Consider the following 12631-nt stretch of genomic DNA (forward strand, 5'->3'; position numbering starts at 1 on the left):
ATATTCCCATTAGTGTTTTAGCAATAACTCGCACATATTGCAAAATGCAAGGATGTAGTGACCATTACGGACTGCGAAACTGCAGCAGATGTCTAATGATAACTCAAACGTTCGAATAAAATCTTTTACGACATAGTGTGGTGAAAAACCCGGTTCCGAAACGGCTGACATCAAATAGCCATGCCGATGCCGCTCCGGATCGTTGAACCCGATCCTATTGCCCCGGTTAGATTCAATAACATCACCGCCGGTTATGAGTTCATTATCGGTTAGATAGCGATTGTCCATTAGTTGAAGATGTGATAATTTCAAAGCGAACTATAACGATGTAGTGAACGCGCTCGTTCCTTTCGCATGGGGAAATTGGCTCGGCTTTGTTCCAAAAACCTACTATCCTTGTGCATCACGCTCCCGTCAACGTTTTGCGATCTCCATTCGAGATAGAGTCTTCGTTGTAGGTGGAATGGGGGCAGAGGTTGGATTGTTGCGGTCACGGAAAATCGCTTTATTACGCTTACAAATTGAAGTGTCGACTTGGCAGAAATCATTTTATTTCGAATTTAGAGCATAAATTTACCACACAAAAACTTCCAAAAAAAGAAAAGAAATTCTCTCTTAAAAAGAGAGTTTCAAAATGTAACTTTTACGACAGTCGTGTAAGACATAGTCTTGAGTTGTTAATCTCGTTTCGTGGTTCGTCCTTGCGCAGGACAATGGATCGTTTGGGTCGTTCCGCGAACGCAAAAATCTCGTCGCGCGACGAAATAATTTGCGACACGCATGCATCATAAAGAAGAATGGGATCGAGCACAATGGACGCGTACATTCCCGCGTCCCTCGGGACGCTTTATCATCATTAAAACATACACGCCGTTGAGTCGGTACTTTGATGTCGACTTTTGCTAAAATTGAGCATTAAAAAGAACGTTCGGATAATACAATTTTTCTCGCGAGCCTAATCTCAAATCATCGCGAGTTAATTGAGCCGATTAAACTTTCATCCCGAGATGTCGACACAATCTTTTCTAAATCAAAAAGGTAATTGTAATCGCAAAGCACCATTTAACAATCCATTATTTAGTCATGTTCGTACGTAAATCTTAAGCCACATCTCGGAATGTTTCTGTGTGGGAGTTGAATTCACCGTAAGCAATTAATGGAGAAGTAAAAATTTCGCACAGTAAATAAGAGCACGTATTGCAATAACGGCGGTGTTGTGCGAAATTATATATCTTGTAGCTACTTTGACTTTCGCCAAGGATAAATAAGGAGATATCGTCGGAGCCTTAAGCTACTTTTAATTGTTAGTCTTTCGCGTAATATCTAATTTAGAATTGTGTTGGGAATAAGATTGAAAATAGAAATGGATAAATTGAGGTGGTTAAATTGAAGTGGATAAATTGAAGTAGCTAAATAATAAATCAATAAATCACATTCTTTCGCCTACACGAATGAGAGACACGTTAAAACAATGCGTCACCGAACCGTTCGGCATTAATAATTCATCACAATTACGGCACTGTCCGCGCATTATACTTGCAAAGTTGCAAAATTGAAAGTTTAAGATCCGCTCTGCAAATTCTTGTTGCGGTTTCGGATGTCACCTTCAGTAATCCCACGTCCGATAATGTAAAATGCAGAAGACAAAAGACCCTTCTTTATAAACGGGTACTCACCTATGATGGTGTGGACACGCACTGACAGCTGCGTTCTGAGAACAATCGAGTTCTTCTTACTGAAAAATAAATTTAAAAAAATAAAGTAATTTAAAAAAAAATAGAATAAGCAAATATTTAATTTGCATGACGGATGTTTAATAATCCTCTAACTATTTGCGTTTAGATATGGACCGAAGAGATATCGCATGTTAGTTTCTTGATAAGAATTTTTATTAAGTATAGTAAAACTTTGATATAACAGATTAATACGGGGAAGGGAGTGTCTGAGCACTAAATACCAACTAAACTAGAATTAATACTGGGCCTAGAACTAAAAACATTGGGGTTTATCCGTCTTAACCCTTTGTGTCCGAAGAAGTCAAAAATGTTGAAACTTCTAACACTGAATATCAATTAAAATTGGAACTAGCATTAGACCTAGATCTAGAAACATTCGGATTTAGCCGCACGTCTCTCAAGACGGCTAAACCCGAATGATTCTAGTTGTAGGGATTGTGTTAATTGTAGTGATAGTGCAAAACTAGAACTAATACTAGACCTAGAACAACAAACATTCGGATTTAGCTGCACGTCTCTCAAGACGGCTAAACCCGAATAATTCTAGTTCTAGGTATAGTGTTAGTTTTACATAGTAACAGCGCTAGTGTTAGTTCTAGTTTTAATTCAATAAAAATATGCAACACAGTGATATCTACTGCTAACTAGAGCTATCTAGCACTGTCAGTAGACCTAGAAACTTTCAGGATTAGCCGTCTTAACCCTTTGTTTCAAAAGAAGTCAAAAATGTTGAAGCTTCTAACGCTGAATAACAATTAAAACTGGAACTAACATTAGACCTAGATCTAGAAACATTCGGATTTAGCCGCACGTCTCTCAAGACGGCTAAACCCGAATGATTCTAGTTCTAGGTCTTGTGTTAGTTCTAGTGATAGTGTAAAACAAGAACAAACACTATACCTAGAACTAGAATCATTCATGTTTAGCCGTCTTTAGAGACGTGCGGCTAAACCCAAACGATTCTAGTTCTAGGTATAATGTTAGTTCTACATAGTAACAGCGCTAGTGTTAGTTCTAGTTTTAATTCAATAACAATATGTAACACAGTGATATCTACCGCTAACTAGCGCAATCTAGCACTGTCAGTAGAACTGGAAACATTCAGGATTAGCCGTCTTAACCCTTTGTGTCAAAAGAAGTCAAAATTTTTGAAGCTTCTAACGCTGAATAACAATTAAAACTGGAACTAACATTAGACCTAGATCTAGAAACATTCGGATTTAGTCGCACGTCTCTCAAGACGGCTAAACCCGAATGATTCTAGTTGTAGGGATTGTGTTAGTTCTAGTGATAGTGCAAAACTAGAACTAACACTAGACCTAGAACAAGAAACATTCGGATTTAGCCGCACGTCTCTCAAGACGGCTAAACCCGAATGATTGTAGTTCTAGGTATAGTATTAGTTCTACATAGTAACAGCGCTAGTGTTAGTTCTAGTTTTAATTCAATAACAATATGCAACACGGTGATATCTACTGCTAACTAGCGCTATCTAGTACTGTCAGTAGAACTAGAAACATTCAGGATTAGCTGTCTTAACCCTTTGTAAATTGGCAATTGTAGCCTCCAGGTTTATCATGGTGAGTATTAATAGGATAAAAAAGAATAAATCCACGATGATTATTTATTATTTTTTTCTAATTTCGGTACAACAATGTTTCGCTTTTTCTAAAAGCGTCTTCAGGTACGACGTCAAAAACTAAGAATGGACGGACTGTCCGTTGTAACCAGTCGATATGTGCACACGACTCAAGTTTTTCGATTTTTAACGCTAAATTCCCTTTTATAACACGCCTTCAGCTTTCACAGTTTCTTTTACGCCTGCCTTCAGCATTTCAAAACTTTATTAACCTATCACTCGACGTTGGAGTTTTTAACCTGACATGGTAAACCCACGCCGTTTTAAAAAATTTCACTTTTTTCTTTAATCCAAAATTATATTTTTAATCATCGGTCCGTCGTAGTTTTTTGTAAGAGAAATTTTTCCACATGATCATTTTTTCACGTGTTCATCATTCTTAGTTTTTGACGTCGTACCTGAAGACGCTTTTAGAAAAAGCGAAACATTGTTGTACCGAAACTAGAAAAAAATAATAAATAATCATCGTGGACTTATTCTTTTTTATTCTATTAACCCTTTGTGTCAAAAGAAGTCAAAAATTTTGAAACTTTGTGACAGAATTAAAACGCTATCAAAATACACTCAGTAAAGACCTTTGGACCATCATTCAATTTTAGCAAAATATGACAGTCTCCCATTCCAGGGGGATAATGGTACTTGAGAGTACCATCAGTCATTAAAATATATTTTAGTAATGTTGCAGTAAGTATACAAAAACATTTATTGTTAATATAAAAATAATACATTTTTTATTATGTTAGAAAATAAGTAATAAGCGTTAGCTAAATCACATTATATTCAGAAAAAACTGTTCTTTCTTTCATTACAACATAAATAAACATTGCACGTAGTACATTTTGAGTGGGGTCTGGACTAAATAGCTTTGGTAGAACAATTTTCAAACATTCCTTTTTCTTTTCCAAAAGTAATCCAGTGCGAACCACGGTTCCCAAGTCTTACGTCGTCAGTAACAGAATACCCGTACTTTCATCTTTTGGATAACTGGGCTAGTGAACTTTACAGAATATATGACAAAAGAATTGACGAAGCATTTATCTGTAAAACAAAAGAAAAGCCTGTACCACCACTTCTTAGAACAGCGGTCGATGCATACACTTGTCAAAATTAATCGGCATAATCTGCCGAACCCATGTTTTTATTGTAATCATCAACGACTGAAGGATTTTTTTGTTACCCTTTTATGGTGGACCCTTCTGTTCCATGAAAATTAGAGCAAAATTTCATACACTTACTGTCCTTCCATTTGTAATAACTTATATCTAAATTTAAGATCTGGTAATCATAATCTCTTCTTTTCATTCGTTTATCATCTACTACATTTTTGGTGCACCTTTTTTGTAAGACCTTATTGTTCTACAAGCTAAGGTTTTCTCAATTTTCAGTTTTTCTAAAAGTAAAAAAGTTATCAAAATAAATCATTCTATTTTTATGCCACTCTACTTCAGTAAGTTGAAGGACAATCCTTTCACCCAATCCATAATCTTGAAATTTTTCTTCAGTTTCAGGAGATTTTCCCTGATTGAAGTTTCTTTATGTATCCTTTTTTATATGCTAAGCATCAGCTCCTTTTTATGGGCTTCATGGGATTGAATTGTTTCATACTTGACCTCTCTTTGAAGATTATCATGGATTCATCCACAGCCAACTGCCTAGTGCCATGATAATAACTGGAAAACTGATGGTTAAATGTTTCAAAATACGGACGGATCTTGTATAGTATATCCGTATTGTTCTTAGGAATAATGCTGTTATCGTTGACATGCAGATATGATAAAATCTCCTGAAACCTGTTATGGGTCATTGTTCGTATGACAAGTGGTACACTCAAGTCTTGAGCATTACTCCAGAAGAATTTATAGTTTGGCAAACTGTGATAACTTATTAAGAAATTTATGCCAAAAACCTTTCAAATTTAGCGTTTTATTCCTTTGGGTGGCGTACAAATTACTTTGAAAGCTAATATCTTTCACACAGTTACCCATCAGTGTTAGAAAATAATCAGTAGGATTATTGCATGTTGCATATTATTCCCTCTGGATAATCGTATCCTGGAATTGCAGTCTGCTTTTCTGTTTTCTCCATTTTCTATCAATTTCTGCCTTGTTCTTCTCCTTAGGCCATTTGTCATGTATTTCTACTACTTCAGTGTCACCTTTCTCATTTTGATTAGTTAGTTGTTCTACTTCTTCATCTTCCAGCATAGGTATCTCACTAGCACTAGTAATAACAGTGTCATCTTCTTCATCTTCTATGTCTATCTGTTCAGAATTATCCAACGAGAGATCTTCTAATTCAAAACAAACTTTTTCAGCCTCAACCAAAGCGCATCTGTATTCGCTTGGCTCATTTTTATATCAATCTCAATATGGTTCCTGTTATTATCCTGACGGTACTTTTACATACAAAACACAAATACACCTAATAACCATGCATGAAAGAGATACCTTTTTGAACAACAAAATTCAGTAACACCACTTTTCACTAAACTTCTAACTTCACATCTGAATGAATAAGATTAAATATACCAAAAAACCCTACAGTCCGGGTTGCGTCATTTTTTGTACAGATTCTTTCCTGTATAGTAGAAAGTACCGACAGCTCTAAACGCGCCGAATAGATGACTACAGTTTAAAATGAATGTTTAAAACTGCCGGTACTTTAAAGTACCGTCGAGTCACAACGGGTTAAGAGACGATCGGCTAAAACCGAATGTTTCTTGTTCTAGGTCTAGTGTTAGTTCTAGTTTTGGTTCAATGAAATCTATACAACAATCTAACGCTGAATAACAACTAAAACAAGAACTATCACTAGCTTTAGAACTACCACTAGACCTAGAACTAGAAACATTCGGGTTTAGCCGTCTTAAGAGACGTTCGGCTAAACCTGAATGTTTCTAGTTCTAGGTCTAGTGGTAGTTCTAATGCTAGTGATAGTTCGTGTTGTAGTTAGTGCGTCTCTCAAGACGGCTAAACCCGAATGTTTCTTTAATGTTTAGTTTTAGTTTTACTTTTAGTTCAATAAAAATATACAACACTAGACCTAGAACTAGAAAGTTTCGGTTTTTTGCTGTGCCTCCTCAGACGCACGTTACATCTAAGTTTTACTGCACTAAATTATTTTTTGCCTGAAAATGTACATCAAAAGAAACCGGAGATGTAACTAACGCACGTTCTAATCTGGTAGTGGTAAGTTTTATATCCACACGACAAAATCGTTCTTTATGGCTGAAAATCGCGCAAAGGTACAGAAGTAACCGCGCGTAGTGCCATTATAACAGTACTCGCAGTTCAACCCGAGTTTATTGCGTTCAACTCTCAATAAATCCGGCCTCAGGGGAGTCGCAGGTAACCTACAGCTTTCTGCACGCCTACACGCGGCCACCGACTGTGTGATACTTCCTTTTCGCTAAACCGCATATATCCAACTCGGTATAACAGGAAAGCTCTACCGCAAACTAAAGAGAACAAACGGATGAGAAACGACGACAATGCGAGATTGCCAAAAATTAATTTCAATCAGGAAGTAAAACCTACATACAAAAATAACTACAATCTTATTTTATTCTTAAAATTTTTCTTAAAATAAAATTAATGGTGGATATATATTCGCACCCGTCGAAGATAGCTAATGGCACGTAACGATTCTTTATCTTACCGGACACTTTACGACGTGCCAACGATATTTAGCACGAATTTATACTTGGTAATCGAAGCGAAAGTTGTGTATGGGTGGATTCGCGGGCGCAACGTAAATTAATAACAATCGACCGTTTATTTGCAATTTCCTTTTGCGTACTTTACGTCTTTACGTATCGTGGTATTTACAGTGCGATTATAAATACGCTTAAGACCTTTCTAACTGGACGTTGTCGTTTTAACGACGAAGAAGAATACGACGACGCCCGCGACGCGGAAGCCCGCCCGGAAAGCTAGGAAGCTTTCAAACGCCGTTAATTGGACGTAATCGATGCGCCATTATGCATTGAAATCGACTGCACATAGGAAAGCGAAAACTTTTAAACAATGCTGACGGCTGTATTCGAATACCCGCTAGATGTCAAATCCTTTTTTAAAACCCACCTTTTAACCAAACCAATATTTAGATCCATATATAGCCTTACAATGCATTTCCTGCGTTAGGTCATCGTTGACAGGATAATGGTGGAGAAGTAATCGTATAAAGCAATGAGGAGGAAATTAATCGTTCCTATTATAAAAGAGACCATGACAAACCTAGTTGATTAATTTAATGAAAAATCACTCCATAGAAACTAAATTTCATCAGGTGATGAATTAAATTTCTCCAATTAACCAATGATATAGAAGGAAGATTGAGTTATCAAGAACGTGAGTGTTTAGATACTAAAATCAATCCACTTAGAGCACTTATGCGCGAGTTGTTTTCGTCGATAAATACGATACATCTCGTCGGGTGAAATTGCTAATTTGTCTGGAAAGAGTTTATGGTATTTCTCTTTGCTCGGGTTTCCCACTCGTCTTAATACGCTTCGACATCACGGCATAAACATATTTCTCATCGTGTAGAAAGTGTTAGATTTCTCGCCATTAGGCCTAATTGAGACGCCCGATTCGAATTGCTTTCGCACAAAAACCTTAAAGCTAATCGAGCTGATTGTGCAAAGAGACCGTGTGGTGAAACCACACCGTGACATGAAATGGCCGAATTTCCAAAGAACAATAATAAGAAGGAACTGTGGGAATGTTTTTTTTATTCTAGTTTTTGCTTTCAATTAATTGTTGTTTGATTACCTGCAAAAATAGCAAACTGGTCCGTGTGAGCAATTTTCTGATAAAGCTACTAAAAGTTCCGAGTCCCTGTGCGCTATGGATTTACAAGCAACTATCGGTATTTCTTCTTTAATACCCGATGGGTCGCCCTCTAAGAATCCTGTTTGATCCGAGATCTCTCCGCAAGAGATCGAAGACGTTGAACTATTGGAATCTCTCAAAGAGTCAAAGTCCGACATCGCCTCCGACGACAGACTAATGGTCTCTTCGGATCCGAGCTTTTCTCTGAACTTACACGCCTCTTCGGAGTTATTCTTAAAGTTGCATTCGACGTAGTGCATCCAAAACAGCGATGTACGCGTTTCCAACGAGTTTAGCCATTGGGTCAAGAGGTCAGGCGCGTAATCCTGAAACCCATCACCCGATTCGACCGGCAGCGACTCAGTACCCATGTCTTTAACACTTAAATTTAACACCTCTCTTATTTTTATTTTATTTTCTTTTTCGTCTTCTTCTCCGGTCAATGTTTACCCTCCGCTTATGACATAACACTCCGCGTTTACTCACGCAGTTTACTTTCAAAACATGGAACGCGATGCCGTTTATGGTAACTGTTTACGGAAAGATCTTTAAATATTGAGCTTCTTGGAAATGTTATCTTTTACTATTAGTTCCTTATTTTGCAAGCGATTTTTAATGCATAATTTTCCCGTTAATATATCAAACGAGTTAAGGTGATTTCCGCGTTAAAAAAAAGAATGTTTTATGACCGAAATTTATAATTCATGAAATTCTTTAAATTGTTACTAGGAAATTAACATGAATAGAGATGAATGGAGTGAATAGAGAATGAGATGAGTTTCTTCCGGGAATTTGAAAACTATGTTAATGGCTTAACTGGACAATTCAAAAACGTATGTAGTTAATGAAGTAATTACACACCATATGAACCCTTAGAATTAGCTATTAACGTAGTAGTGAAGAAACACCATTGTATCGCTTAGCAGGATTTTCTAAATACCGAGCTCAACGAGCACCGTCTGAAACGACCGGTATACAGCGTCAAGAACCGGCAACTTCGGTCAGTAGGTTACCTATGCCTTATGGGCCTAAGTTAAACAGGTGTTAAGTATATGTTATATTAAAGAGGACCGTTTAACGACACCTCCAAGTAATTTTTTTTTTCATTCATCATTTTTTCCCAAGTTATTACGTAAGAGGATATTATAATTCCCTTTCTCAACAATCAACTATCGATTTGTCCTAGTAACGTATGGCATTTAAGGTGATTGTAGTTTGATCGTTGATAATATATAATTAATGCAACGATTTATCAGTATAAGGACACTAAATCTATCTGCGTGACACTAATGAATAATGAAAACTAATACGATATACTTAATACTAAATATGCTCAATACTAATTAAAAGATACAAATTTGATCCCAAACTCAATTTGAAATTTCCGTTACCATAAACACATCGCACGTCACTCAAACGTTTCTAATCCATTCAAGGCTTCAAGACACAACCTTAACATTGCCATTCATCACTCCACGAGAAGAGAAACCCGTCCGATTCTAATCCCGATTTCAATTTTAATCACAAATTTCGATTTTATAAATTTATGAAAAAATTTATCAAAAAATTTATGAAATCGCACTTGACCGATCGAACAAGTGCCAAGATAACACCTTCTCAATGACGGTTTGTTTGGCACGACGACGCGAGCTGAAGAACCTACACGCGAGATCGACGTCGGGCATCTGTTTGAACCGATGCGACGACGCCGCTTCACCACTCCACCAGCACCGACGGTGACACAAATCCAAGACCTACATTCGCATTGCGAGCGAGCCTGCAGATGGCTTTACGCTGATCGTGCCAAAGAGCCTGCGGAAGAAGAGTCCGTTATGATGGGGGACTTGGATCCAACACAACATGAACGGTTATCGATACCTTTGACTTCACGCTACTAGAAATTTAACACCTCAACCTGACATGTATCCAAAGAGATGAATTAACAAGTAATGTTAATTGAGTGTGTAAAGAAGTTGTTAACTATTCGACACTTGTACTGTCTATAATAATAATAATCATTACGTTTGCAATTTCATTTACATCTTTAAGTACATTGTTTTTCGATTTTTCTTAATTTAGGTCAAAACCATTAAGGAATTAATGTAAGGTGTTGAATCCACCTGTGGAAAGATACCGTTTAATTGGTTTTTAATCGGATTCAGATAAGCTTGTTGGGTCGATAAACCTGTTGTTAAATAGGTGTGGCGCACCCCGTTACGTAAGAAAAAGCGTTTCCAGTAGGAAAAGAAGTACACCGTTGATGGGTATGGAGGACACACAATCAACTTCTTCGATTTGCCATACAAAAAAAGTCGGTTGGTTCGACACGTGTACAAGGAGGAATTGAAATCGATGAGAACAAACGATAAACAAATAACGTTGTCGTATGGCAACTGGGTCATTTAGAAAAACGCGCGTACGTCTGGCAATTAAAGAAGTCGAGCAAACGGCTTACCGGTTGCTCTTCTCGACTCGTCGTCGTTGGTAACAGGTTATAAAACGTGCGATGGCATCCAGAACTGCTCACTCACAGCTCACGGCTTTGCGGTATTCTTCGCATATGGTCTGAGTCTTTGGAAAATGCACTTGATCCATATAGTTTTTCAATCAGCGTTAGCGTCAACTCTAATAGTGTGTTAACTGTTTCAAAGTCTATTGAACTGGACTTGAACTACCGTTTTAGGTTATGGAATGCAAAAGTTCCATTCGAACTCTTCAGAACTCGATCATTTACGGGAAGTTAATAATTCACAATGTTAACAGTTGTCGTAAAGGATGTGGCATATGTCTTAGACAAATCTGTCCATCGAGATGTTTTTATAAATCCCACTACATCCTATTTCCTAAATGAGAAAACTCCTAATGATAAACCAGAATTAATTGTCACCAATTAAGCCATATTGATTTCTTAGTCGCGTTTAATTAAATAAATTCTTTAAAAAATGTTATTTATTGAAATAATTGCGCGTTATTTATTATACTTTCCAATTGAAATCTGTTTTAATAGATTTTGCATAAAAAAAAACATGAATGATATATCAAAATGAACGCAAACTCACCAAGCTTGTGTTGATAATTATAGCAAAGTAAGAAGAGAGTTTATGTGTTAGAATATGCGAGATGCTCATCTGTTATAGCAGTGCAGATCTCTTGGTGGTTAAACAATACAGTTAATACCATATTAATGAAATGTTAAGTAATATATATTACAGTATCGTAAAATGAGGCTACTCAAAATTCAGTACGATTTCAGGGATAAAGTACGTGAAAGTAGCAATTCAGTACAAAATTTTTAATCGGTACAATTGTACTGAAATCTTACATTGTTAGGGAATGCAGCAAATTACTGCTTCTTACTGGTTGTTCTTAATTAAAAGTGATAAAGTAATCCGTTATTATATAACTTATTACTAAAAAAAAGTCTGTTGTTTTTTTATTGTTATTAAAGGAAGTCACTGATTAAAAATGGTGCGCACTTATCAAAAAACTCCAGGGTCAAAATCCTACATGAATTACAAAGTGAAAGACTATGGATGCAGTTCGGAAGGAAAAAGATCGCAGAAACATTCAAACTGTCTCGGACAACATTAGTACGGAAGATGCTTGGAAGGAATTCAAGACCCGTTGGACATCCGACTGTTTTAAACAAGTCTGAGGAGCTGTTGTTTTCTGAAACTTTGGCTGTTGTCGCGAATTCGGGGTTCCCCTTGACAAAGGCCGACATTCGAGATGTGGTGAAAAAATACTTAAATAAACAAGAGAGGCAGGTCAAGGTTTTCAAGAACAACAGTCCAGCTCCAGATTTCATCGATTCTTTTATCGCTAGAAACAACCTGTCCATCAGAATAGCGTCAAACATAAAGCGGTCCAGGTCGTCAGTCAACCGCGACGACATTACAACATTTTTCAACAACGCTAACCTTGCTCTTTCTTCAGTGAAAAGTGTAAAAAAGGTGTAAAGGGAATTATGATAAGGGCCTGGTGCTAAAAAAGTCATGGTGCCAAGAAACACAAAAAGAGTGGAAAGAGTGCAAGAACATTCTCGGGCTTCTATCAGCATTATGGTTTGTCCAATACTTCCTCCTATGGTGTTATATAAAGTACGAAACATATATGACAACTGGACTAAAGGTGGACCAGCTGGTTCAAAATATGCCAGCAGCCCAAGTGGATCACTCGCGACCCAGAAGATAGAGTTGTATTGGTGGGAGACAATTTGGAAAGCCACTTCTCTCCAAAAATGATCAAGGCATGCAAGAAGAATAACATCTATTTGAAGCCATTTCCAGCAAATGCCACCCATCTAATGCAACTATTAGATGTTGCGGTATTCGCACCCATGAAGAAAAAGTGGAGAAAAATACTGGATCAATGGACAAAAGAAAGAAGATACCCTGGTTGCATTCCAAAAACAATTCCCTGTA

The 12631-nt window shown here is 37.0% G+C and overlaps 1 protein-coding gene across 6 annotated transcripts in view; it reads right to left on the reverse strand.

Moving 5' to 3' along the window:
- Nucleotides 1-12631, reverse strand: part of LOC111428850 (Formin homology 2 domain containing) — an 86404-nt gene that overhangs the window by 18223 nt on the left and 55550 nt on the right. For 3 of the 6 annotated variants that reach the window (XM_071201273.1, XM_071201275.1, XM_071201274.1), the window contains one exon: nucleotides 1677-1735. In XM_071201273.1, coding sequence (XP_071057374.1) covers nucleotides 1677-1735 — 59 coding nt within the window. Of the gene's footprint in view, nucleotides 1-1676; nucleotides 1736-8147; nucleotides 8738-9598; nucleotides 9890-12631 lie in introns of those variants that run through there. The other 3 variants (XM_071201270.1, XM_071201272.1, XM_071201271.1) reach the window with 3 other exon arrangements.

The sequence above is a fragment of the Onthophagus taurus genome, chromosome 1 (assembly GCF_036711975.1).
Source record: "Onthophagus taurus isolate NC chromosome 1, IU_Otau_3.0, whole genome shotgun sequence".
NCBI classification, from domain to species: Eukaryota; Metazoa; Arthropoda; class Insecta; order Coleoptera; family Scarabaeidae; genus Onthophagus; species Onthophagus taurus.